At 37.3% G+C, this 27804-nt stretch overlaps 3 protein-coding genes across 8 annotated transcripts in view; 2 read left to right on the forward strand and 1 right to left on the reverse strand.

Annotated features, from left to right (window-relative positions):
- The window catches only part of APPL1 (adaptor protein, phosphotyrosine interacting with PH domain and leucine zipper 1), a 31594-nt gene extending 25484 nt beyond the window's left edge, over positions 1-6110 (reverse strand). Inside the window, exons 1-3 of the mRNA XM_054837968.1 lie at positions 5975-6110; positions 1291-1389; positions 468-527 (exon numbers count right to left, since the gene is read on the reverse strand). Of these exons, the coding sequence (XP_054693943.1) occupies positions 468-527; positions 1291-1389; positions 5975-6028 (213 nt within the window). The 5' untranslated portion in view covers positions 6029-6110. The remainder of the gene's footprint in view (positions 1-467; positions 528-1290; positions 1390-5974) is intronic.
- A 131-nt stretch (positions 6111-6241) lies between these two features.
- On the forward strand, positions 6242-15558 carry HESX1 (HESX homeobox 1). Of its 6 annotated transcripts, none has more exons than XM_054838859.1 (6): positions 6242-6277; positions 8878-8979; positions 11279-13436; positions 13554-13759; positions 14071-14172; positions 15145-15558. In XM_054838859.1, the coding sequence occupies exons 3-6, from the start codon at positions 13223-13225 to the stop codon at positions 15241-15243; spliced, it is 621 nt and encodes a 206-aa protein (XP_054694834.1). In that variant the 5' UTR covers positions 6242-6277; positions 8878-8979; positions 11279-13222; the 3' UTR covers positions 15244-15558. The 6 variants fall into 6 exon arrangements, with proteins under 6 accessions (XP_054694834.1, XP_054694830.1, XP_054694833.1 ...); XM_054838855.1 differs by adding an exon at positions 6474-6582 and having other exon boundaries at positions 6255-6277; positions 8878-13436; XM_054838857.1 differs by lacking the exon at positions 6242-6277 and adding an exon at positions 6421-6582.
- A 2139-nt stretch (positions 15559-17697) lies between these two features.
- IL17RD (interleukin 17 receptor D) overlaps positions 17698-27804 on the forward strand; it is a 64239-nt gene continuing 54132 nt past the window's right edge. The window contains exon 1 of the mRNA XM_054838759.1: positions 17698-17719. The gene's annotated coding sequence lies outside the window, so the exon portion shown is untranslated. The remainder of the gene's footprint in view (positions 17720-27804) is intronic.

The raw sequence follows: 27804 nt of genomic DNA on the forward strand, positions 1-27804 counted from the left end.
TCATAGTACAGGTTACTGTAGAGAAAGTTATGGGTTCCGCAATCTGTGCTTTCAGAGATGGAATTATTCTCACAATAAGAGTAAATTATGGTTGTTAAACGGAGACTGCTATGCAATCTCTTCTCTTTGTGACTAGTAAAATTAAAGCACTTAACAGTAAACAGGTCTATAAAACAAAAACAAAACCCCACCACCACCCTAAGCAACCCCCAAAACACTGATCCAAAAGTAAAATAGTCCAGAACTTACTAATATTCACCAGGGTAAGAGGAACTTCATTCTGGTTTAGTTGGAAGAACTAATATGAACACAGTAGATTATTTTGGCAAAGATTAGAGCCACCAACTACAGCAGTTCGTTCTATCTGGACCAAACCTAAATACATTCTACATTGTGCTCTGGGAGATAAAAGACTACAAAAATACACAGTCCTGACCACACAAAGACAACAATGATTTACACAGTACCTGTTTCTCATATTCCTTCAGAAGCTTTGAAGTCAGATGAGTTGCTGCACTTAATTCATTCTGATTTAAAAACAAAAAAACTAAGCTTGTTACTTCTTGATTTAAATTAATAATAAAAAAATCACATATTTGAAACTATTATAGATGTGGAACTTAAAATCTGACCACAGATTTTCAGAAAACCTAAGCATCCTGCCCTTCCATTTCTCTAATGTTACTGAGAGTTACAGGTAATCTGTGTTTACAAATACCAAGTGCATAACCTGTACTGTGAATCCAATCTCTGGATTTTTCATGTTATGCAGTGCATATTTGCATTTAATTATTTCAAATTAGCTGCCCTAGTTACTGAGTATTAGGAATTTGTTATCTGTAAAGGAAAGAAAATATTACAATGAACCTCAGTACTACCTGGTTACTACCTGTACTTGTACACAGACAGGACCTAATTAGCAGATTCATGGTATGGGACAACTTCATCTTTCATAAGGCAATTGAAGGAGAAAGGACAGAAATTAAAAGCTAAATAGAAAGACAGTAAAATAAAACTACATAGCAGCAGATGGGAAACATTTTAGAAACACTTAAGAAATACAATAAAACTACTAGAAAACCAGAAAATCTTTTTACATGTCATAAGAAATTCTGTTGCAAAAGAAATCATAAGAATTTAGTTTTTAAAAGTCCCTAACATAGAGAAAAAGCATTTAATTCTTATTTTAAGTTTTAAAATATATTGCTTATAATAATTTCAGAAAAAGGCAAGAGACACAAAATGTGATTCAAAAGCTTTATAATGCATCCAGGAATTTCTTAACACTACCTGTGCATCATATATTCTGTGCATGGCTTGAAATAACTGATTGATGTAATTGGAAATTGCAGCAGCATCTTCTTCAAATACTCCCAGCAAAGACCGTGTCTGTAAAAATGAAACAATCAAAACACTAACACGTCAAGTTAGCAAAGTAGTATTTAAATGTAACAGAATTTCATTGTTTCAGGTTTATTACTGAAAAGTTTGTAAACACACCAACACTGTTTACAGGAATGACACTGCATGCCAGAGAATCTTAAAGATAACCAAGCTCAGCCTCACTCCTACAGTCAGCCGCTCTCCAGGTTAATACAAGTACATTTTCAGAAAGGAAAGGACCAAGAGAGATGGATAAGTGTATAAAAAAGTGATGCGGGCAACTACTGAACGCACTATGGTTCATCCCAAAGGAAAAGGCTAAAGATGACTGGAATAAAATTGCATTCCAGGTATAATCATTTCTTTTGCTGTGAGATGAAAACAAAGGCTGTGGCTTTCTGATACCATCCATCCCGCACAAAGAGAGCTGCTGGCTGTGCTTGGACCTGTGCAATAACAGCCAATTCTGTGATCAAAAGGCTGAGGAACTAAAAGCCAAACCAAACCAAAAGAGTACAACCTGCATCTTATTGTTCTTAAGAAACGCTTCTCCCCCTCATCACAGTGAAAGGAAGTGAGGATCTGTCCTTTTGTCCTTACCCCAGCTTGTCAGTCAGTCTGTTCCTTAGCTGGTGTCACCCACAAGCTTGATGACTACGTATCCTATTGCACTGCCTGCATCACTGATGAAGGAGCTTAACAGTACCCACCTTGAAATCAACCTCTTTATCATTGTCCACCTATTAAACTTCAAAACACCGATCACTACTCTTTAAGCCCAACCATCCAGCCAGTTTTTCCACCCAGGCTGTAGTCCATACTTCTCCATTTTGTCCAGAAGGATGTTACCAAGGACCGTGTCAGAATCCTTGCTTAAGTCAAGGTAAATACCATCCACCGCTCTTCCCTGTGATGAAATGACTGACTCGGAATGAGAAGGCAATCAGGTTGCTCAGGCATAATTTGCCCGTAAGCTTAAATGAGATGCTGATTCAGTGATCTTGCATCCTTTTTGTGCTTGGAAGCAGTGTTACTCCTCACCACAAGGATATCAAATAGCTTGCTTCCACCAAGACAAAAACCCAAAAGGGGGAAGGAGCAGAGAATGTATCTGTAACTCTGCACAGGCTACATTTGGTTTTCCTCATCTAAAATATTTGTTGGGATGCTTGGATGTAGAGACAGGGGTATTGCTTGCAAGACCCACAAAATAAACCCTTTAACTCTAGTAATGTTTTACCAAGAGGACTGTGCTTTGTTTTTATTTTTACACTAAAATGAATGTCTAGACAGAAAATGCAAAGAATCATAACTACATAACTGGTTCCCCCCCCCCCAAAAAAAAAGATTGTTAAACACTTGAAATTGGAAATTCTCTTTCCTAGTCTTGCCTAGGCTAAATAACTGTACTTATGGGACCTATAAGAGAAGGAACTTATGGGACCTGGGAAAAGAATGAAAGACTGACACAAGTCTGGACATCAGGAAAACCTCTCTGATCAGATTAGCAAAAAGCACTGGATCGCACTGCATATGAATCGTAGGGGTTTTATTATTAGACGTTCTCGCTATGTCAAAGACTTGTCTTGAAATTATGTAGACTTTAGTTCATCTCCCCTTGAAGCACGGAGGTCTTTTTCAGCTACTTTTCTGGTTTTCTGCTTTTAACAGTAATCAAGGAGTACATATTAAACCTGTATAAAGTATATTATTTGACCATTCTTTTGACATTTAATTCTTTTATTTAACTTGAATTGGATACCTGGTTTTGTTTTACAAATATGATCATACCTATATAATGCCTACAAGATACTTGAATAAAAAAATATAATCAAACATCATCATCAACACAATAAATCACTTTAATGGTGGTTCTAGCTTAGAAAACAAGTGGAAAAGGGGGGTGGAGGAGGAAAGAGATGGAGCAGAACTCAATGTTTGCCAGGTGTGGCAACATGTTGTGTCATCCTAATAGCTGTGACTCTCCCATTAAAGGAGACATACATGAAAGAATGCAAAATAAAAAATTACATAGTACCATAACCACTGAATTATATACTCATGACCTTTAAACCTGAACATAACTAAACCTGAGCTTGTAATTTTAAAGGAATATCATGTAAGGTTTCTGGATTATGCTTACTCTTTAAAACTGAACACTGTAGAATAAAAGCATATTCTGTAATAATAACCTGAAACTGTAAACAAGTTATGGCAGACTATTGTTTAGAAAAAAATTAGAGGAATTGTTTACTCATGCTTCTGGTAAAACTGCATCATTTTCCATGTTCTTTAAGATGCTTTCATTCCAGAGCAGGTAAACTAGAAACTACCAGTGATAAGCTGCACAAAGAAACCATGTTAGAAGCCGGTGAATTGTTAAGCATTCTATGCCATCATATGTATGCTAGTGTAACTGACATCAAGTCTCTTGGCTTTTTTATTGTGCAATGCTTCAGGAATGCAAATAAGTCTGAGCAGAAACTCTCTCTAAATACATATATAAACACTATGTGTGTAATATATGTCCTAAGTTAATATTTAAATTGCACTGTTTTGCATAGCAAAAGACAATGTAAAGTGGCATTTGGTTTACGTCTAAAAACACAGTGGATAGATTTTTATTCTGCGACGACAGGAAATGAATGGGTTTTGCCATTTTAGAAAAGCTTTTCCTTCCCTCAGATGCAGAATAAGTTTGATATGATATTTATATACCTAAAGTTGGTGTCTGAAACATGTCTAAAGGTGCAAAACTCCAGTCCACAGTTCAGCACTAAACAATGACCTAGGCTGATGATCTTTTTTTTCAATATTACAGCATGAACACATCAATCGGAAAGTCATAAGAAGGTTTCTTCTTTCTTCAAGCAACATTTGTTGCCACTTTCCTTGCAGTGGTTTCAAAATAACAGAAACGAACTAAGGTAATAGAAGACTATAAAGTCGTAGTTATGTTCTTCTAAGAGGTGGTTAGCCAAATTAACCTGAAATATTTGGCTGACTGAAATATGTAAAATTTTGTACCTAAAATAGAATAAGATATCAGCAAATCTAATAGTTTAAGCACATCGAACTCATTGGGCTGAGTTAGGCTTTGCTAGACTGTATCACAAATAAACTCAAATGAAAGATTCTAGAATTTATAATTATGTCCAATATGTAACTTTTTTGCATGCTTCCCAAATGACATTCCAGTGCTTGGAAAAAAAAAAAAAAAAGAACAACAAATTCTACATCTCACTTTTTAGGGATCCTAAGTTTATCTTACATTTAACATTTCCTATAAATATGAATAATTCTGACTTCCGTATACTGAGAACAGACCTTCAAGAGATAATTTTGTGAAATTACTATTATTATAACACTTTAAAAAAAAAATTCCTCTTCACGAGAGTACATCAGGTTTAGTTTCTGGGCCAGAGACCAGGCTAGATCTCATCTAACATCTAGTATTTGAGCTATACTGGGCACTGTCCTTTAGAAAGCAACGATACGCTTTCTGCATGGCTGCCTTCTGTTGCCTTTTCTAAGTTGTCCTTCCACTTGATGGAGATTTGTTAAAATGGTTGTCATTTTAGGGCTTAAAATTCACTATTAAGCAAGTGAAAGTTTCTCTTCCTCTGGTTGAGGAATCAAAACTACCAATGTATATGCTATTACAATATACGAAGTCTTGCTTATCTACGTAAGCAATGCAGCAAAGCAAGGATCTTAATTCAAAAGGCTGCAATAAAAGAAAATAGATTGTAAACTTTTTTTTTTCACATCTAGGAAGAGCGGTAAGAAGTACTTGCTGTTGTCGCTGCCAGCAAGAGAAACCAGTGCAATTGAATAAAGCATTTCCTACTTAATAGTAGAATGAAAGAAATGCCAATGCAATATATGGCATCACCGACAAAGGTCGAGCAGCAGAAATGGAAGTGCAGATATCAGAGCAATTAAAGGCCTCTCCGCACCACGCGCTTCCCACCTACTCAAGCATTAACAGCCACGATAACCTCATCTAATAACTGCTTTTCATACGTATCTATTAAACCTTAACGCGGTTTTAGTAAAAGACAAAGATAAGAAAAATCGCCTTGGGAAGTGAAGACGGGTTTTGTCAACACGAGGTCTCCAAAATAAGTCATGAAAGTAAATGCAGGGGTGGGGAAGTAAGGGAGTCAATGCAAGCTGCTACCCTGACGCCCGATGCTGAAGCACAGTGCCTCTGGAAAATCGTGACCGAGCTCGCTGCTTTACAAACAGCTCGCCAGCCCGCGGGACACCCGAGAAGACGCGGTGATGCAAGCGGGACGAAGGCGCCGCGGAGACCGGGGCCACACCTCGCAGGGGGCACTGCCGAAGTTGACAGCCCGAGAGCCGTGACTGCTGGCCCCGAGCCCCTGCCACGCCGCCGGGGCGAGGAGGATAAAAAGGCACCTGGCCATGCACGCAGCCCTCCCTCCCGGCCGCCGCCGAGCCTCTCCAACGTCTCCCCGAGGGAATACGGGGGCAGGGAGCGAGAGGGGAGCAGCGCTAGGCCCGGCGCCCACGGGTCGGGCCCGATCTGGCCCCCACACACCGGGCTGCGTCTCGCCTCTCTTACCTGGGGGCTGTCTTCCAGCGTCTCCTCGATGGGGAGCTTGTCGATGCCGGGCATGGCGGCCGCCGGGGTCGACTCTGCGCCGCTGCAGCTCCCGCACCCCACAGCGCGCCCAGCTGACTGCACCCCCCCTCCCTCCAGTCACAACACAGACACCCCCGCCCCGCTTCGCGCCGGATGTCCCGCCCTCCCTGCTGCCCGCTTGGCCTTGCTATTGGTTCTTCCACCCAGCTTGCCCAGCTTGTTATTGGTGAGCGGGTCCATCTGTTTGTCTAGACGCGCGCGTGGGGCTGTTGGCGCCGTGAGGTGCGTTGCGCCTCTGCGTGGGCGCGCGGCTGTGGTCCGGCCCCTCGCCTTGGCGGGAGAGGCGCGCGCTGTGGCTCGGTGTCCTTCGTGCCCCGCTGCCGTGCGCTGCTCCTCGGGGGGGGGGGGGGACGGGGGACGGGCGGGGAGGGAGAAGTGCGTTCCTCCGAGTCAGCCGTGCCATCCCTCTCCCTGTCAGTAAAATGAGAAACGGAGAAGAGGGACCTTTTGGCGGTCAGATAGCTCCCGCTTCTCGGGAGAGCGTCTCGTCGTCACCCGCTGCGTCGGGCCGCCCCCAGTTCGGGGAGGTGAGTGAGGAGCGGAGACAGAGAGGGACGTTTCTTCCCTGAGGTGCCTGTCCAGCGCTGCTGCGGACAGGTTATGGTTGTCGAGCGAAGTTGCTGGGAAAAAACAAGAAAAACTTATTTTTCTTTTTGCGTTTGCTGTTACGTGCTCTGTGTTACAAATCAGCACGTCCTCTTGGCCCTGTTTGTTCTGGCTGTTACTGTCTAAACAGAACGGATACAGAGTTATCTTGGGGACAAAACGGTAGTGAGACTAAGGCTGTTGTGTCACTGTCATGAGGGAAGCATCTTTTGATGTTACCTGGAGTATCCCTTTTGAGAAGTCTTCTTTTATCCCTGTCATGTCTTTCTCCACCATCCACCGGGGCTTTTATCGAGAGAGTGTTTCTACCGCTAGCTACCTAGTATTTTTTTGTAACCAAGTGATAGCTTCAGCTGAGGACCTGGTGTTCCTGCTTGTGTCTTAAAGAGACAAAAACATTGCTGACCACAATTTTTCCCTTCAGAAGCAGGAGTATAATGGGTCCTAATGGACCTCCTACTTCCTTAGACTGGATAGGTTTGGTGCTATAGGTTGGTGGCCAATTTTAAATGCTGACATCTACGGTGAGGCCTTGCTGAAATTGAACCAGGTCATTGTGCACTGTTTAAAAAAAAAAAAAACATATTCTTGAACGTGTGATTAGTATGTTTTGACCAAAGTTATTGTACTGGCAATTATTTCTGCAGCTTAAATAATTCATATTTTAAAGAGTAGGCCTCTTAAGAGTCGTTGAGTATGTACAAGCAGCTAATCAAGAATATCTGTCTACATTTCCATTTGTTTAAAAACGTTAAAATACACTGTGTGTCAAACGAGGCTGCATAAAAATCTTGCTCTTAAAATTAACCAAAGGAAAACCAAACTGTACAGCATATTTGAATTTGCAAACTGGTTTAACTCTGAAATTACTTGATATTTCATTTCTGCATTTTAATAGATGAATGGTCACTTTTTTAGATACATTTATTATTACAGCTTAAAAAAAAAGAGGCTGTTCCCTTGCTGGTTTTGCCTTTTTGTGGCTAGGTGTACTTGGTATAAAACCAGGTTAAAAAGTACACAGTCATCTAGCAGAGCAAATGATTAACTATTGTGCAGTCTTGCTATGAAGACCTTTATTTGTGTTGTATCAGATCATGTTTTACCTTTAAAAGCAGATAAAGGAGAAGGCTGGTATTAAATTAGAAATCACTAAAGATTTTTGAGGGGTGCGTGGGGTGTTCATTTTGGGGTTTTTGTAGGGAGTGGTAAGGAAATTTCAAAGTTGCAACTTAGCTGGTGACTCACCTGACTGAAACAAGTCACACCACTTCTCTCTTTCCCTGTCACATGAGGGTGATACTACAGAGTTATTTTACAATAGATTTTAAAGATTATGTCTTATATCTGCAATTACTATGTGCCAGAGCACTAGCATTGATTCATGACCTATATATATGTGCGTAGCTTTCTGGTTTTGCAATCAGTTAACTTGTGGCTAAGTTTTACAGCGGTCTTCTGTAAGAAATGCTCTCTGTCTTGTGCTATAACATCCATTTCCCTAGCAGAATTCAGGAAGGTAGTAACTTTAAATGGAATTGGTTTTGGTTAGCGTTGTATATTTACAGCTGTAAGTGGCAGAGGGAAAAAACCCTTTCTTGAGCTGTTATGAATACAAACAGCTCTTTGAGAATGAAATGTTTTGTAGAAGAAAAAAAAACCCACTAGCAAACATATCTTTAATATGTAGAAGCATGCTTTGATACCTCAGCTGGCATGTAGCAGAAAAATGTGTCTTGTTTCTGTTGATCTTAGCGATTCAGTTTAATGATTCAGTTTGCTTTAGTAGCAAGAGGGGGCTTCTCTAATAATTTTGTAGTATACCAGGGCTTCTTTGAATCAGCAATTAGCTTTTTAAACAGATCCCTTATGTTGAAACATTCTCTAAGGTATTACTAGTCTGGTTCTTACCTTTTGTGTACATTCTTTACAAATGTTACAAGGCATCCAAAAGTTTTGAGATACAAATTTGACAGCAATAGATGTGATTTGATAGTAATGAATTGAAGAATCTCTCTGAAACCTCTATCTAACAACCTTGGTTTTAGTGTTACACTTTTTTCAGCATTGTAGGCTTTTTGTTAGTATGCGTTTTGGGTTTTTTTGTTTGGGTTTTTGGATTTGTGGGTTGGTTTTGTTTGTTTTTTTCTTTCTGCAAAATATTTCCTAAAAGGCCTTAAAAATGTTCGAAACTAATACTGCCACTATGTAAACAGGGAGAAGAGCAGCCAACAGGTCTTCAGAGGATTCCAGATGCATCCTCTAATGGAGAGAACATTTTGCCTCTGCTGGAAGGTGAAAGTAGCTGTCTGGATAAGGTAGGCTTTATTTGCACGTTACACACTGTTTAACATATTGTTTCTCAGACTTTTCCTAGTGCCACCCTTGGATTCACCTTGAATTTATCTGGGTTCACTTCATCTCCCTGCGTCAAAATAGATTTTACTTCAGCCAAGAAATAGCTAACTGCTTTTAGTCGTGTTGTGCGAAAATTTGTGTTAACAGTTTTGAGGTATTCTTGCCTAAAAAAACCTTTTGAGTTTTGAAGTTGGCTTTGAATATAATCTTTGTTACTCACATTCAAAACATATTCTGCTGCATGTAGCTTCCTTTCAAATATTTGAGATGGTGAAATACTGGTGTAGTTGGGTAAAGAAGCTGTGGGAGAGGTGAAATGAAAGGCAGGTGTTTTGAGTGTGATAAGTAATCAAGAAAGATTATGTATACACCTTTTAAACCTTTTTAAAAAGTTGAAAACATTGTACAGGCTATTGTGAAAGGTGACCTGGCAGTGGAGTAGCAGTGGGTGACAATGGCAAAAGGTAGCAACAGTAGGCATTGGGGTTTTAGACCAAACCCACCAAGAACTCTTCAGCTGGTATTAACAGAGTCCTTAGGGGCTTCAAATCTCTGAAGAACAAGAGCTTCATCTGTGAAACAGATGAACTCTACTGTCCCTGGGCAAAAAAAAGTGGTGCAAAATCTGAAAGGGAGATTAGTTTGCTGCCTCATCAAGTATTGATGCTGTAAGAGGATTGGATTTGCATATCCAAGGAGCAGTGATTTCTCCTATTATTGATTACTTAGAGCAACACAACAAACATTAAGTTGAAAATCCTAATTGTCCCTACAGTGGTGTTTAGCTAAAACTCTATAGGTAATTTCATATGGGTTGCAAGGGAAATATTGATAATTTCTAATGGACCAAAATAATGAAATATAGTTTTTGAGTGAAGACTCAAGGTCCATTTATACTTTCAGTGGGAATTCCTAGAAAGTTAATCTACTTCTTTACTACCAGGTATTCTTGGATCTAAAACTTTTTCTGCCCTGTGGAAAACACATTTTGATCCTCATTTCTTATGGAAGCCCCATCCAACCTAACCTTGAACACATCCAGCGATAGATACAATGGAATTTTGGTATACTGCAGACTTATCTTTAGAATAATTTATCTCTTCTTGTGAATTTTTTATGTGGAGCTGCATTAGCATTATAAAGGTCTCTTCAATTTGTAGTGTTTCAATTTCAGTCAGTTTCTCTGAAATTAAAGAGCATAGTGTGAGCATCTACTGTAAACTTCTGAATCAGTACTTCTGCTCCTGTATGCAGTTGCAGCCATGAACTCTGTTTAAAAATAAGAGTGTTGATATGTTTCAGTGACTGCATTGCAGTCTCCAGGTCTGATTCAATTCAACATTGAGCAAATGAATGTAATATGATTATCTTAATAATAACACAGTTTCTAACTCAGATAACATTGCTGAACAAGCTTAAGAGCTGGGCAAGCCTCAACACCAGATGGCAGTATCTGGTGAGCTTCTGACTTGTGCCTCACAAATAAGTTAACCGGGTTTGGCCTATTTTATGAAAATTCTTATTGAGAGTTACCAAGATCTCTTTTCCCTGAAAAGTCATTAAAAAACTCTGAAAGAATGAGTGTTTCTAACTAGGAGTTAAAAGCAGACTACACTGAAGAAGTTATATTTCCATCTTCCCCAATCTCAGAGAGACCAAAAATAAGTCATAATTACTTGGTTAACATAATGGTTAGCTTTGGGAAGTTATGTGCCTCTTGTACACATCTCTCTTACCACCACCTGTCTTTATTGATAGTTCTTGATAACTTCCTGAAGAGAACACCTATGAAGGTATTTACCACATAGGGACTTGAAGTATGTAGTAATCTGAGTCTCAGCTGTGTGGCTCAGGTTAATTTCATTCATATTCATCCAGGAGAAATATTTTCTGAAATGTGTTTTGTCTCAGTGCTTGTGTTGGTATTTTTAAGTTCTTTAAAAAAAAATAGTGGGCTGTATTTGGAAACTAGCTATTTATATTATAATCCTTAAGAGGGTTTTTTGTACTATTAAAGTCCATATTAGTTTCTGGATTCAAGAGGCTGTCTATCAGTGATCATGCTTTTCACCTCTTTGGGAAAGAGAAATTGGTAAGCAGCTCAAGTTCAGTGCAGAAGGAGTTGTATTTTCTTCTTGACTTAATGTGTTTTGTGGGATTATTATTTTTTTTAAACTGGTGTTCTGTGTAGAGATTGTACAGGCAGAAAACTGATCTACCAATCATTGCTATATAAGAGGCTTTGCATTATCTCTTTAGTAACCTCTGGACCTGGTGTGCAGTCTGAATACTCAAAATAACTGCCTGCAGTCAAGAAAAGGAGTCCTGAGGCAACAGCTGTACTGAAACATGAAGGGCTATAAAGCTCTTGCTTAACACTGCTTCCCACTGACCTCTAGTTCACCAAATATTCCAGCAAGCAGTGGTTTCCTGCATAGATCTTTAGGACTTTTTTATGTCTACGCTTTGTGGTTGCGAGGCTGTTAAACGATGGTTGGAGCTTATCTTGCAAGTGGTCATTGCAGTTATACTGATGCCACTTCAAGATCCATTGATACGTGCTGATATGTCCTTAGTAAGATCACTTCTTGGATTGTCACTCTTTTCTGGTAGTTTGGTTTGACAACAATCTGATTGCACAACACAGTCCAGTAAGTCAACATTTTTCAGCTGAACGTCTTTCTGATATAAAGCCACATATAGATTGTATTTTTCTCTGTAGAATCTCCCTCAGCACAGTATTGTCAATTCTAGTCTATGCCATTTCCTTAGCAATTTTCCTGCTTCTGTCTATTCCTAAAGATTAGTCTCAGATTGTTTACAAATGTACAGAAAATCAAAGTGGAGATACTGTTTATTTTCTTAACATTAGTTGTTAGCCATGTGAATGTGACTGATTTCACAGAATAAACTACTCTGAGAAAATGGTAAAACAAGAAAAAATAGAGGGCTAGATTTTTTCCTCTAAAAGCACACAGTCCTACATGCTCATGTGCTCCAAATTAAAAGTTTTATTTAAGAGGGGTAACTTTTGCATCCTGAAATTAAAATATTGTTTTCATTTTTTCATGTTATCACATAAATCTTTGTCTAAAATAAGAAAAGGAGGAATCTCTGTAGAGAGGTTATCCTGAACCTAGTTTTGAACATGTGACATGTAAACTGCTGTGTGGCTGACAGATGACCTTGAATATAAAAAGTTATAGTCAATACTTTCTTTATAATGCATGAAATTAGAATTCTGTTTTCAAGCTTTGAACTTCTTTACAAAATCTTTACCTCCTTTCTCCCCATTACTCATAATTTTTGGTCATATTGTTTGCTCTGTAGGATTTAAATAAATTTCTATTGGTTATAAACCTACAAGAAGGGAAGAATATCAAGCAGTAAAATAAGTTTTTAAACCATTAACTTTGAGTGTACTGCTTCTATTACTTTAAGTTTTGGTTTTATGTTGTAAAGAATGATCAGGAAGTTTCCCATATGGTATGTTTCAAAAAAGCTGCAACAAAGTTATTTTAATAAGAAAAATGAATGCATGAATTATTTAAAATAGTTGGTGCAACTGTTCCTGTTAACTAATCCAGGCACTTGGAAGGCAATTACACTGAGCTTTGACAACACTGCCAACCCACTGCACAGTGCCTTATGCCAAAAGCTATTGTTGTTTTATTGACCACGTTCACCATTACATATGCATATGAAAAAACAGAGGCATTTTCATCGGGATTACCCTAATAGCATTAAGAGATTATTTTTTAAATTTCCTTGGAAGGAAATTCACTTAAATGAGATTACTTATTACTTGACTGGTTTCCTATCACGCTGCTATGTTTAGGTAAGTGGAGTCCATTAGAGTATAAAGTTTTTAAAAAAACTGATTTTATACATTAATGATTTCAAATAAAAGAGAAGTACTATATTTGTGCACAGCTTCTTTTGAGAAAGTTAAGTCGATGTTCTGGTTAGGAGAGATAACACTTTTTGTCCCTCTTGGTGGCCCCCCTAGTGTCACCATTAGTTGCTAATTACTTGCAAACAAATAAACAATTAACTCCTCGTGCCTCTTGGTGGGAGAGTTTTCATTGACATGCTAAAACTTTCTAATAAAAGATTTTAATTAATGACGTTGCAAATCCAACCCCCTTGTCAACGTAGCTATAAGGAGGACTTGTGGAGAAATGCAAGTACAGTATATGTGCTATGCTGGCTGAAGGTGAAAGCATGGCAAGTACATCGCTATGTGCTGCTAATACATCAGCATCTAAGAATCTTCGGAAAGTGTCTGGGTTTATAGAAAATAAAACCACACAGTGCTCATTTTCCATTGAAAGTATTTTGGGACTGGAGCAGAAAAAAGATGGCATTCCAGCTGTGAAACCTCACAGACCGTGGATGGATGCATGCACCAACTTGGGTAAGTCAGCAGTCTATTCTGTAACCTCTCGAGCTTTTACTCCTTTAAAAAGTATATATTTTCATATTTCTACTGAAAACCAGTAAATTGAAGCTCTCATTTGCTTGCTTTTTCTAGTTTTAGGTGATGACAGTAATCCTCATCTGCAAATCCCTGTTGTTAGCTATGAAAATCCATTATTTCATGCTAACAGTACTCCAGTGCAAGAGGAAAAAGTTTTGAAATGTGACAAATATTTTTCAGTTACTGAAAGGCTATCTTTCAAACGAGAATTGAGCTGGTACAGGGGTAGAAGACCCAGAACTGCATTCACTAGAAACCAGGTAGGGATTTTCTTGGTATTTAATAAATGAGTAACAATGTAGTTTTGTAAAACGTTGGTAGAAGCCTAGAACGGCCGACTAATTCAGTATGATGTACCTCTGGAGAAAGAAATGTAATCAGGTACTAGTGTAAATTAATAGTAATGTTGCTAATTTCAGCAGACCTGTGTTTATGCATGGAATCAGAATTGTGCAAACACTGCTTGGAAATCTCCTGTTCAACAAACTAAACTGTTTTTTGTATTTATTTTCTTTATTACTGCTATGAAGGTAGTGATAACTATTCAACAAGTGTGTTTTAATCTCCTCAGATTGAAGTCTTGGAAAATGTTTTTAAAATGAACTCCTACCCTGGCATTGATATTAGAGAAGAGCTAGCTCACAAATTAGATTTAGATGAAGACAGGATCCAGGTAACTAAAAATTTATTTGAACTTTTCTGTAATTCCATCTATATGTACTTGCTGGTTATATAAATAAGTAGTTTCACAGCAGTAGCAATAATTCTGATAATCTCAATTTAAAACAATGTACGTTTATACATGTGGTATGCCTTCAATGATTTGTGAAATGCCATTGAATTTCTTCTGAAATCTTAAACCTTCTTCCATAGCATTGATGAGGTATTCATCACTATAATATTTCCATGATATCTGCTCTGTTAATCTCTAGTTATCATGTGCAGAACTTGATAATTTGCTTACTTGTTTTAAAATCATGTCTATATTATGCTTGTCACCATATTTGAAAAACAAATTTGAAACAAATACTGAAATAATTTGTATGAATGTCTAAGTATTTTGTGAGGCTGTCAGTAGAGCATATATGTGTTAAATCGATGTTTGAGCCTATGTTTTCATCTAGCCAAAAGCAAAATCTACTCAGGGATTTTAATTACTGATTTCCAGGTAGTCCAATGTGATAAGAAGCATACCATAAATATTAGAATTTGGGTCTCACCTTGATGTTTATTAAGCTTTTGATGCAAATATTATATTGGGGTTGATCAGAAGCTTTATGCTGTGATTAATAAAGCAGCTGAAGGAATAACACCTTAAGACTTGTGTGTGAATTCCAAGATGTTCAGGATCTTCCAGGGTCTGATTCAGTGTCACTGAAGTTAATATTTTTTTTATATTAATTACAGTGAAGCTGGTCCTCACTTTCCAGTTAAGCTGGGGGTATTATTTTCTTAATCTGTGATGTTAAAATTATTGCAGGTAGCTACATGCCATCATGTGCAGATTTTAAATTTGTATTGAACTTCCAAACTACTGTCATTTTACAAAATACTGTAAAGTTGTGTGAATATTTTTAAGTTTCAAAACTTATATGGCTGTATAGTGCTGTATTTCTGAAAAGCATGCCTTTTCTTTCAATTTTAGATCTGGTTCCAGAACCGTCGTGCAAAGCTGAAAAGATCACACCGAGAATCTCAGTTTCTAATGGTGAAAAATACTTTCACCTCCAGCCTGCTAGAGTAGACAGAAGGATGGTTTGGTGTTATGGTACTACAACAGAACATGAAGAATTACTGGAATTTTCATAAGTTGTATTAAGTAATGATGATATATTAATTACGATTTTATCCCCAGATTTGAAAGTTTATCATAATTTTCATTCAAATAAACTGTAAATACTTGAAGTATTATTATAATTTACTTTTTGTGGAAAAAGTTAACTTTTCCTATATATTTTAATAAGTATTTTCAGGAAAGTCTAATTAATTTTGCAGTTGAAAAAAATCCAATCCCTAGGTTGCACAAGATTTTCAGCTAGTATGAATAACTGCAGCTTAACTGAAGAAGACTTAACAAAGCTTCATGGTTTTAAGAAAAGTCTGTTAAAAGTCTCAGATACACAATATGCAAAATAGATTTTGCTACCTGGAACAGATTGTGCATTACATTTGAGTTTAAATAGGTTATTTATAGAGAGTATGATAGTTATTCATAAAGAACATAATTTTTAGAAAAAGGTATTTCAAATGGAAGGGCTAGTATTCAACTGACTGTTCAGTTTGAACAATTGCTTGGTTAAAAGCAGCTGAAAATTATAATTTTTTATATCATATCTTAATTTAGGATCTTTGCCTATTTGATACTTTAACTTGGATATCTCCTCTCTTGTCAGTATAAGCGTTCCAGTTATGGAAGTTGCCCTATTATTTTTTAATGACAGAATGCAGCATTTCACATGATCAAATCAGTTGAGAACAGACTAGATATTCAGATCATTGTGATTAATTTTAGGGTGTTGAATTCATTTTTATCAAACAGTTCATGAAATTAATTATACTCATATTTGATATTGTCAGTAGGCATAAGGAGAGCCTTATACAAAAATACAAACCACAAACAACTTTTCATGGCCATGAGGTAGGAAAACATTGTAAGCATAGGTTTACACTGTTCCTTGTTCAGCAGAGATTTAAGCACTTGCTTGAAGTGCTGGTGTTCTTCAACGCGACTTCAGCCTGTGTTTCTTACTACAGATAGATTCTACATGGGCCCAGCTGTATATACAAAAAATCATTTTGTGTTAGGCTGATGGTTCAGCAGAAGCACTGACTTTAAAGATATTTCAATCTGTAAATCTGAAATAACCAGTAAATCCCAAAGAATTTAGACATAAAGCGTTGTTAATTGGGTTTTCCAACTTGACTGACTTGAAGAATAAGTTTTACTTTGAACCAAAACTATATTTACAGTAGTCAAAAAAACTGAACTGAATAATTTTATCTGATTTTTAAAAAAATAACATAGGGAAAAATTCTGAAAACTAGGGAGAAGTTATGTGAGTGCTTATGACATTCAAATTGTTTTTATCTAATTCAGGGTATAGATCTCAGACTAACTACAGGCTGAGAGAGTTGGGGTTGTTCAGGCTGAAGAAGAGAAGGGTCCAGGGAGGCCTTAGAGCAGCCTTCCAGTACCTAAAGGGGCTACAGGAAAGCTGGAGAGGGACTGTTTACAAGGGCAGGGAGTGATAGGATAAGGGGGAATGGCCTTAAGCTGAAGGAGGGCAGATTTAGATTAGAAATTAGGGAGAAATTCTTCACTGTGAGGATGGTGAGGCACTGGCACAGGTTGCCCAGAGAAGTTGTGGAGGCCCCATCCCTGGAAGCGTTCAAGGCCAGGTTGGATGGGACTTTGGGCAACCTGGTCTAGTGGAGGGTGCCCCTGCCCATGGCAGGTGAGTTGGAACTAGATGGTCTTTGTGGTCCCTTCCAACCCAAACCATTCTGTGATGCTATGAACGCCTAGCCACTGAGCTATGATGTTGGTTTCCAGATTTCTTGTGGAAACAGTTTTGCTTTATACAGAGTACTTGAATATTCACTGGAGGAAGAATTTGAGCCAAAGTCTTCAGTCTACATACCTTTGCCAGCAGGCTCATTCACAGTCTGACACTCAGCTTCTATGAAGTCAGTTAGGACACCAAGGACATAGAAATCAGCCTATCATTGCTAATATAGGCTAAATGTACATATCAAAAAAGGGGAAAAAAATCCATAGATTCTTACAGTGTTTTAGTAGTGCAAATACAGGTAGATTGTGCTTCACTTGCACTTTCTCATTTAATAACAATAAAATGACAACAGACCATTTTTTCCTGGCATATTACTTTCAATGTAGAATAGTGTCTAGAAGAGGTAGGTTTTAAAATTTTAAAGACCTGTCTTTACTGCTTCCAGACAGTTTTTGATTCCTATATTTCTTCTAGCATGCTCTGCTTTTCCTCCAGTTATATAGAGATGTTCCTAGAAGGAACACATTTCACTTGTTGTAATGGATGATTTAATGTAGCTTTGCTGAATGTTTGCAAGGTATTGTGAAATGCAGTTAGTTTAGGATTTCACAAGATAACAGTGTACCTGTTAATCATGAACAAACCAAGTATTGCTCTTCCTTTCTTGATGCTTGTGTCCATGATATCTGCTGTTCTATAGAATGAAAGGTAAGTTTGAGAAAAGGGGTGATAGAAAAAACTTAATTTTATGTAGTCTGATATTAGAAAAAGCTTAATGATGATCTGACTTCAGTCCTTAGTTGATATTTTGGATGATAGGTTGAAATATAAGAGTTTAAATAAAAATAATTTCTGTATTTTCTGAAAAATATTACTGAAAAGCTGCATTATTCTAGAACCACACTACAGGTATTTGCCATCTTGTGTCTTTAACTTCATGGGCTCATTGCCTTAATTTTTATAGAATCCCTAAAATCTTGAATTGTTTGACTTTGCTTCTGGAAATCCTGTTGAGTGTGAAAATAACAAACTTTTATCCAATATTGAGATGATAATTATTCGTGCTTTGTTGGATTCAGGAAATAACTAACTGAACTTCTGTTGTATCCTACATTCAAAAATACTTAAGAGAAGATTCACAAAAAAAGCAATTTAAATGGAGCCAAATCTATTAGAAACAGTTTTTAGAGAAACTGGAATCTCAATTCGAATACCTACCTGATCTGGTAAAGGTAAAGACAATATTGGGAATGCATGACTTCTATTTTGTTTTTCTTCTCACCTCAAAACATATATTGCCCATAGCTTAACCTTATTGCATGTAATTTGAAACTATTGTCTACTTTACAAGGTTTCCAGCAGCAACAGATTAGACTAATCTGTACAAATTGATGCCTAAGAACCTTACTCTATTATCTGGCAAATACCTAAATACACCTAATGTCTCTTATAATGGAACTTGTCTCAAGTGACGGAAGTCTGACAAAGCAATTTAAGAGGAGTAGAATAGTAGCAGAATAATAATAGCACCAGCCCTGGTATCCAGCTCTCAATTAGCAAATGTTACCAGAAGGATGATTGGTGTAGGGTCCTTAGAATGTCAAACATAGTGCTGAGGGGCAAAAAGTTTAATAGCATAATTGCATTATTTGCTTCATCTTGGCTTAGCTTGTTCTTCCAAAAGTTAATGCATCAACAAGTTAGAGAGCCTCTAACTTTACATTTATACCTATTTTGACCAGCATGATTTTAAATTGTGGCCATCGCTTTCTCAAATACAGCTGATTTTTTTTTTTCCCATTAAAAAAAAAAAATTAGTGTGGACTTCACAAGATTTTATAATCTTGTACTTCCTGATATTATGCACTTTCTGGGCTACCTTGGTAATACATGTAATACGCTATGTTATCTGTCTAAGTGCAGCCAATCCAAATAACAACAGTGGATGAGACTGTGTCAGAAGAGGCCACTATGCGTGCTGCTCCAGTTTTGCATACTTTGCCTTGCAGTATTTCTGTTTATCTACCCTTCAGAACTGTGATTAGAAAAGTCTCAATCTTCTTGGTTCATATTCTGACTTAAGCTTTGTGAAGCTACAACCTCCTTTACTTCCAGCCACGTGGCCTTGCATTTGCTCCAGTGCTCATTAGACCCTGTGATAAGCTGATAAATTTACTAATTTGATGAAAAACTGCGCTAGCAAAACATCCGGCTAGTGGTATCACTTCTCACTCTTAATATTGGCAAGCTGTTACGTCAACAGCCATCAACAGCTACAATTTAGGGTAGGCTCACGTTGATAATGGCCTTCTTGATTGACTGTAATGGCACTTAAACATTCTAGTAGTGCTTTCCTGAAACAGGTCCAGTGCATGTGACTCTAATCAGGATGCGGGGCTACATAATTATTTGTTTTAAATTGATGTTCTCTTAATTAGTGTCTCTATCTTAACATTTTTTTCTAACCATAAACTTCAGCAATGTCCAGTGCTCTCCAAAAAAATGAACTATGCTCATGTTCTAAAAGCAGATTCGACTAATTTATACGAAAGAACCAATGCTTCCAAAGTTCCATTGTAATATTACTACTTGCAGCGTACATAAAAGCATAGTTTGAAACTTAGTCTTTAAATTACTAATGGTAGCACTGAAGCCCTGATTTAGAACACCATTCATTAAATTGTCATTTAAAACTTTGAATTTGCAATTATTTAGTTTATCAAGTCTGTACATAGAAATAGTAAGCTAGCACACCAGCAAACTGTATGTTAATAATTTTCCTGGTGTGCGTGGGCACATCTACATTTTTCTAGTTGTTCTAAGTTTTGCATTGAAGATACTTCTAAAGCAATGAAACCCAGGACTTTTTATAGTTGTATGTAAGAAGATTAACACCGTGTTCATAACATTGTTGAAAGGAAATGTGGCTTCAAAAATAATCCAGTGTTTATGTGACTGGATTTAACAAAAGACTTGCACAAAAGTAGTATAAAATAATTTGCAAACACCTTCAGTTTACCTAGCATGAAATTAAGCTAATTTTAAACAGTTGAGATTAACTCTCAGGGTTAATGAGAATCACAAAATCCAAACTTTTTAAAAATTGGTTGTAAAATAACTTTTGTTTTGATTCTTGGGATTGACTTAGTTTGCCTATCAGTTGTTAGGTTGATGCTCTTTCTTACTTCATTTTAAAGGACTTAATATTACATAATTGGATGGGAAATATAAGGTATTGTATTTTCAAAAATACTTTTGAACAGTGGTCATTCACCAAAATTATTATTATCATGTCCTGCTATATGTGTCATGGATTCATCTTGACTCAAAATCATATTCTGTTACTTTTATTAGAACTATTTAAAGTATCTGGTACTTATGTGATAATGGAACAGTAAAAAGACAGAGTAGTAATGATAGTTATGCGAGGGGGAGCTGTGGCTGTTCAGCATCTGGGGGGGTGGGGGGGAAACGATCCCATCTGATTGCATTACAAAGGAAGTTCTTGTGGTCGTAATGGGCAAACAGGATTGTTAGTGGGGGAGAGGAATCTAGGGCTGTTGAAGAGCCATCAGTTCTAGATTTCTTTGTCGGGGGAATAGTCCCTTTACCTGCATGACATGAGGGGGAAAGGGTTAGACAGAAAATGTGGAAGACCAGTCTTTCTATTACAGGCACCCAAAGCTGATATTGGCATAGGACAGAAATATTTTCTTAGACCAAATCAGGAAAATCTCAGGAAGTATGAAATGCTCTGTTAGCATGGCACAGTACTGGCACTGCAGTTTTGCTTTTTTAGATTGACTAGCAAAATAAAAAACTAAAAATATGTTTGTTTAGAAGAAGCAGCAAATTGAATTTCTTCTAATATCTGTTTTTGCAGGATGCTGTTTAGTAGCAATGAGTAAGAACATGATCAAAAATGCTTAGGGATACATAGGATTTGGTGTAGTTGTGGTATAATTGCCAATGACTTTTATACCACCATTAATGTTTTATATCATATGAATGTGGTGTGGTGCTGATATTACACTGATAGAACAAATGGTGTATTGCCTGTGCCTTAATAAAAAAAATGCAAATAACAACAAAAAAGCAGTGAAATAATAGATTTTTCAAGTGTATTTTGATCCATGTTGCAAATCAGTTGGTGTAAAGTCTACTGCCTTTAGCAGAGTATCTCTTTGTTGATTCAAACAGGGAGCAAGTAATGCTTTTGATACCAATTTTCAAGCACGGTCACCTGGCTTGGGATGTTGTAAGGATCTGTATGTGTGGCCTGTAAATGTGATGCCATATTTGGATTGGGAGGGAAATACAGTTTCCTTCTTTTTGGATTTACAGTCCAATGTTTTGTTTTTCCTAGCTCCTAAATCAAGTTTTCCTTTGCCACTGTGATGGCTGGAGAACCCAATGAGTATAGTCTATCACCCTTTTCCTTAGTCTTGTGCAATTTGGAGCAAAATGAACAAAAATTAGCTGGTGGTATAAGATAGCCCCCTTCATTAAAAGTTATCTACATTATTAGTCTTGTTATTCATCACTATAAAACTTTAAGAATTTCTGGTTTTTAAATTGCATATGTAAGCCTATTTCAAACTCATTATCTCATTGTGAGCTTTTAAAAAAAAATCTGTAACCTTGCACCGACTTAATTATTGTACCTTATTTTTCTCTAATCCTTTCTTGCTCTTTTAACACCAAATTTTTATTTTACCAGTCTGTCAGTGAAATCCAGGAATAAACCTCGTAACACCAATGTAGTGTTAAAAGGCAGGCATTCTTTATTGCAGCGCTGGATGCACGGGGATAGCTCCACCCAACGTGCATGGTGATCACCAATACACAGGTTATATAGAATCAAAATATACATATTCATTATCTTTCCAAGAAAAGGCAGTCCTATGATAATCATTTCTTAGAACCCATTTCCATATTCTCCTCCCCATCACGCATGCTCAGTGATTTGAGTCGGTGGTCCTCGAGGGGTCTCTGGTGGTCATCAGTGGTCACGCACCCGTGTCCACTGGATAATCCTCTTGCAGGCATGTGCAGTATCCTTGCTGTGGGTGCACCTGTCCATAACAACTCACTTAATAAGATTAATATCTCTGAACCTATTGTTCGGTTTGGTAGGGACTGTACGTGGAACATAGCAGCATTGTACCTTGCCATGGTCAGTTAGCTTCATTACCTATTCCCTTGGTTACAAACTAATTATCTCAACCTGATTCTATACTTCCTGTTTCATGGCCCCCATCCCATGGTTACAAGTCCATGTAATTTTACTACTTCTGAGATAAGTGCCTGTTCACAATTTCTAGATTCTGGGGCAGTCTTTATGTATACCCAAATTATGTTTTATATATGAAATTGAAATTAATATCTATATATTTTAATGATAGATTTCACATGTTTTTAAAATTTAGAATTGTATTGCATCAATCACAGTAATACGGTAATATCTTGGGATTCAGTTTCTATGAATAATGCCACAGTAAGGAAATTAAGAAGATAGCAGATCACATATTCTATATTAAAGATTGTTGGCTATATATCAGCTGCATCTTAAACACTTTGCTTTTTCATGTTAAATCAGACTTTAAATTCATAAATCTTGAAACAGCGCTAAGTGTATTTGAAATGCCTATAAAAATGCTGGGCTGCTTTTGCCCTCTTGTGGCTAGATTTTATAATTACAGTCCTACATGTTAATTGTGAGTAACATCTGCAGTCATGAGTTAGGCTGTGGGTAGACAGAATGCCAGCAGGTGACTACCTCTTTTAATTGCTGCACGAACTTTGTGACCAAATTTATATTGTACATGCATACAAAAGCTTGATGTTGGACCTGATTTTCAAAAGTTCTGAATGGTCAATATTGAATTGAACCTAGTAAAAATTGGTGGGTGCTTAATATTTTTGATAGTCTGAACATTTATTAATAATTAGCCATTACTTTAAGAATTCAATTTTGGGCAGCCAACCTTTTAAAATCTTGTCTCTTAATTTAGGCTACTTTCATGAATACATGTTTATAAGATTGCCCGACACAGTCAATTTATAGTAGCAGAATCTTTTTACATTCCAGAAAGCATTTGACAAAGTGGCCAGTAATTCTAAAAAACCCACCCTTTATAGTGTAAAACTTAGAATGACTTCTGGTATAGTATCTACTAATATATTTCTTCTGTCATAATAAATACAATGTTGACAATTCAAAGGTTTGCCATGGAGAAACACTTATTACCACCAGTCTTTTCATCTATCATTGTTTTATCACATTAGAAGGGTAAGAAATGATTTTGTGATGTTTAAATACTGTGCATTTCTTAAGAGTTTGTCTTGCATTTCAGTGTTCAGTCAGGGTAAAATATTAAAAAGTGTGATAGTATCCACTTTAACTTCTTTCTTGTTTCAGATATTTGTAAGTTAGCAGATTGCTATTTGGATATGAGGCATACAGTGAAGTGCAATTCTCTTGTGTCGGAGCTGGGTCATCTTATGCTATGCTACAGGATGTGGCTGTCTGACAATATAATTGCAAATTGCTCTAATTGATTCTGACAGAGAAAGGAAGCCATAGGGAAGCATTCTAATGAGGGATCAGCATTGCCTTTAGAATGCAGGTGGCTATGGCTAGATATTTTTGTGAAACATAAGTTACAGGGAAAACCTCTTTTACTTGTAGACATTCTTGTTTCAATGAGAAAATTGATCCAATCTTTCCCTTCTTTCCTCTGTAAACGTATGGTCCTGGGCAATAAGTTTTATCACAAATTACAGTTTAGTTGGAGTGATGTTTTCAGTGACTGTTACTGTTATCATCTAATTAGAAACAAATAATAATAATCTGTTGTAACTTAGCATGCATAAACTTTCTATGTATTAACAAATCTTGTTCATTATGTTTGATCAGTCTATTACTATCTGCATACTTATCTTTCCAAAAATAAGCAGCTAACTCAATCCTGATATCTGACTGATTCAAATTTTTGTTTTAAAAGAATGAGTGAGTTTGAGAGGTAGCAACAGCTGTTATTTCTAACAGAGCCCTTCCTTCCCCCATCCCTGTCTTGTAGAATTGCTGTGGATCTGTGGATTCTTTCGTAAATCTGCTATAAAATGTTTTAAAATTCTTCTCTAAAATATTGTTATATATCTATCATATAAACAAAGATTACAATTTCCATATGCTTCCAGCCTTCCTACTTTCATTTGTTTATTTCCCTTGGTGGGAGTAGAGTGAGGTGCTATTGACTGTGCTTTCCAGTCTACTTCCGTAATGGTTACACAATAGTAAGATTTTTTTAATTCTTCTGGCCATGTTCCTATTGCTCTGTAATGGTATCTGTTACTAGTGTCTCTATGCATTTTAATTACAAAGATCTTAAAAACATTTTCTTTAGCCTTAATTACCCTTAGCTTTTGGCCTCAAATAACAAATGATGTCATCCTGAAGTGCTTGAGCAAATAGCTCTCCCTCAGTTAAATAGGAAAGGGTTTAAGGCAGGTTATGCTCAGTGAGGGGTCCCTTAGTGTGCTAGGATTAATTTTGCAGACATTGCTACAGGATGCTGTTGAATTTCAGAATGGACTGTTAAATCAGGTTAGGGTTGTTCCCCCCCTCCACCCCTCTTGCCCATATTTCCCTGCAGAAAGAAAATGACAAGCTGTCTGGATGGAAAGTATGGTGCTGCAATAAGAAAGGGTTGAGAATAGAAATAAAGCTGAGAAACTTTTGTAAAAATGTTACTTTATTAACATTTCTAGGATTTATTCCCAGAATTATTAAACTGTGTTGTGGGGATCTTGATTTGCATTTTTAATAGTTGATTGAGATGAAATACCTATATTGCAGGAAAATATTATTTTAAAATCAAACATTAATAATTACTCAATTATTGCTAAAGAATAAAACATACATAACTTAGGGGATGCACTTTTTGGTTTGGAATATTTCTAGTTCAACAGAATTTTTACTGAAAAGTGACTTTTCCATGCAATTTTTAATTTTCTTTGCATCACAAATCTACTTTTCTCTAAAAGTGCAGTTTCATATTGCACCTAATCCAGTGTAACAGAAGACTGCTGCTGAAAGATGCGGTCCTGCCCTGCTCCCTCTTTTCTCAGAAACGACATCTGGCCACAGAGTGAGTGAATTCAGCATGCTTTTGGAGCAGGGCAGAGTGTATTTGGTGGCACATCAGTAAGCTGAATCATCTCAGAGAACCGAGTTGCCTGTTCCTTTATTATATTCATATGAATAAACAGATGAAAAACTAAACAGAAATGCAGAGAGTTGACATTTGACTGCAAACGTTCTCTGCCAGCAGAACAAGTTGGCCTGTATACAATACAGAGAGCTGTGAGGTCTGGGGAATGGTAATACTATATGAAGATTTGCATCCATGGATCACTGATAAATTGTTATTTTTATGGTGATCAGAGGTAATTTTCATATAATGACTGTTTCGTTTATTTCAATCAGTTCCTTTTCACCATAACTTACTCTTAACATCTGATGCTAACTTCAGCCTTTAGGAATACAGGACTGAAACTTCCTTGGTCATTAAGTGCAATTTCCTGTAGAAGACATTAAGTCATCCAGAAAGGTCACAAGACCATTCACTCCCTACTCTGAACTCTACAAGCCTCAAAATGCCCCCAAATACCTGAAGATAGATGAGACATTTTTAAGAAAAAAGCTCAAACACGACAGTATGATATAATATTTCTCTCCTGCTAACTTTTTACTGCCTGTACACTACAAGGCATCCAGTAAGGTCCAGCTTATTCAGCATTAAGGACTGGACTGGATGCTCAATTTCAAGGACTTGTTGCAAAGCATCTGGATATAGAATTGGTGGCTGCCAGTGTCAAAGCAGAATTCATGCATCTAATTCCACTTTCAAGTCCCATCTGGACACAGCAGCAGCTAATCTAGAAGTGCCAATAAATGTTTGGACACAGCAGGAGGCAGTTGGCTGCCAGGACAGCATGCTGGGCTCTTTGCCACTCACAAGATACAAGCAGCCAGTTGGATGGAATTGTTTTGGAGGCTGGATCTGGGCTCCATGGCCCACACTATTTTAAGTACCCGCTGGTAATGTCTGGATGACCCGAGGAAGTAGAGTGTGTGTCTATAGAAAGAAGCAAATTAAAACCAAAAAATGCTACAGCCAGGGGTCTTTTCCTGTCTTACTAGGGGGCAGAGTCTTTCCTGACTCCAAATCTAATTACTGGTTTAGCCTTGAGCATGTGTGCAAGACATAAAAGCAGGCTTCTTTATGACTCTGTGTTTGTTTCCCCATCTATAAAATGGGAATAGTAATACAGATTTTCCTTTCAGAACTCGGGGTTTTTCATGAATTCTTGGCATGTTTCTCAAGGCCTAGTGATTTAAAAGTTGCCTTGAACAACATAAATATTCGTGACAATTGATAGATTTGATTCAAATTTCAATTAGATTTTATGGCCAGGGGTCACTGTCTTATCAGTTGATCATCTTTTATTTGAGCTTAGCCAGATCTTTTGAAACTATGGCATGTTTTAATATGTAAGATGCAATTTTTAGGACCCTTGACGCTGGTGGGAATATTCATGCCCTTGCTGAAAGTGTCCACATTGATTTCATAATTTCTTTTTTTTTTCTTAAGATTTGATACTAGAAAATCTCCCTCCTTTTTATGCTAGATGCTCATTCCCTAGGTAAACCATCCCTGTGTAAGTGGGTCACTTCAGTATAAGTGGTTATTACCAAAGGATCTGGCTGTTTTGCCTTCCAGTTATCTGCCAGACGAAGTTCCAGAAGACCCTTTCATTGTGGATTTCCTGTTCTGGCATTTATTTGTGCTTTTATGGAGAGTGAGATTTTGATTCCAGAACTGTAAGAGGTTTCTGAGGTGCTGCTGATCTTTTAGCATACCGTCTGCTTGGTTCACCATAGCTCATCCTCATTGTCTAACAGGGGGTGGTGTTTATCTATAACAGAAGTGGGATATTGCAATAGTCATGATTGTCTGACTCAGCTGAATACTTGTACAAGCATGATGCCTACTTTCTGGCCCAAAAGTGAGCTGTTTTCATAACTCCTTTTGCAGTCAAGGTCAGTCTCTCTTGGGAGAGATTTCAGTGCTAGAAATATGAAGTATCGATGGAGCATACAACTTCCATGTCTAAGAAGGAATTATTGCTGAGCGATAGAAAAATTCGGTAGGGAATCTTTAACCATATTTTCGGATCTTTTTATTACATGAGTTTTCATGTTTTTATAGGAGCTACTGAGTTCTCACTGTCCCCTCCATCTGGGAACAGCTGCTCAGAAAGGGGAAGGGAAAAAAAAGGTTTTTAGCTTTAAGCAGGAAGGTAGAGTGGCAACTAAAACCAGCTGTAGAATGCATGATACTGATACCCATGACTTCTGGATATTATGCATTCTACACTATTTGGAAACAAGAGACTGTTGTAAAAAGGACAAAAGAGCCTACAGAAAAGCAGAGTCCCCACAACCACTTTTGCCCTTACATTAGCTAGCAGCATTTTGGAGAATCTAGCTAAAACTGTTAACTGCTGTCATTTGATTCCCACCTCTCCCCTACCCTTTTCCACAAAAGACTTCAGTGGAAGTTATTCTAAATGCATACAAAGCAACGGAATACTTCCGTATTCAGTCTGTTCATTCACGTTAGTAAGTTTGCCATGGTGGCAGCATGGAGATAATTTTTTTCAGGTGTGTCATTTTGTTATTAGCTTAAGCTCAACCATTGGGAAGGGGGCACCAATGCTGATTT

This window comes from Grus americana, chromosome 11 (assembly GCF_028858705.1).
Source record: "Grus americana isolate bGruAme1 chromosome 11, bGruAme1.mat, whole genome shotgun sequence".
Taxonomy (NCBI): Eukaryota; Metazoa; Chordata; class Aves; order Gruiformes; family Gruidae; genus Grus; species Grus americana.

Excerpts from the sequence above, each read along its gene's own strand:
- HESX1 (XM_054838859.1), top strand. The coding sequence starts at position 13,223 with ATGCTGGCTGAAGGTGAAAGCATGGCAAGTACATCGCTATGTGCTGCT. Across the intron at positions 13,437-13,553 it reads GGATGCATGCACCAACTTGG|TTTTAGGTGATGACAGTAAT; the intron begins GTAAGTCAGCAG and ends TGCTTTTTCTAG. Across the intron at positions 13,760-14,070 it reads CTGCATTCACTAGAAACCAG|ATTGAAGTCTTGGAAAATGT; the intron begins GTAGGGATTTTC and ends TAATCTCCTCAG.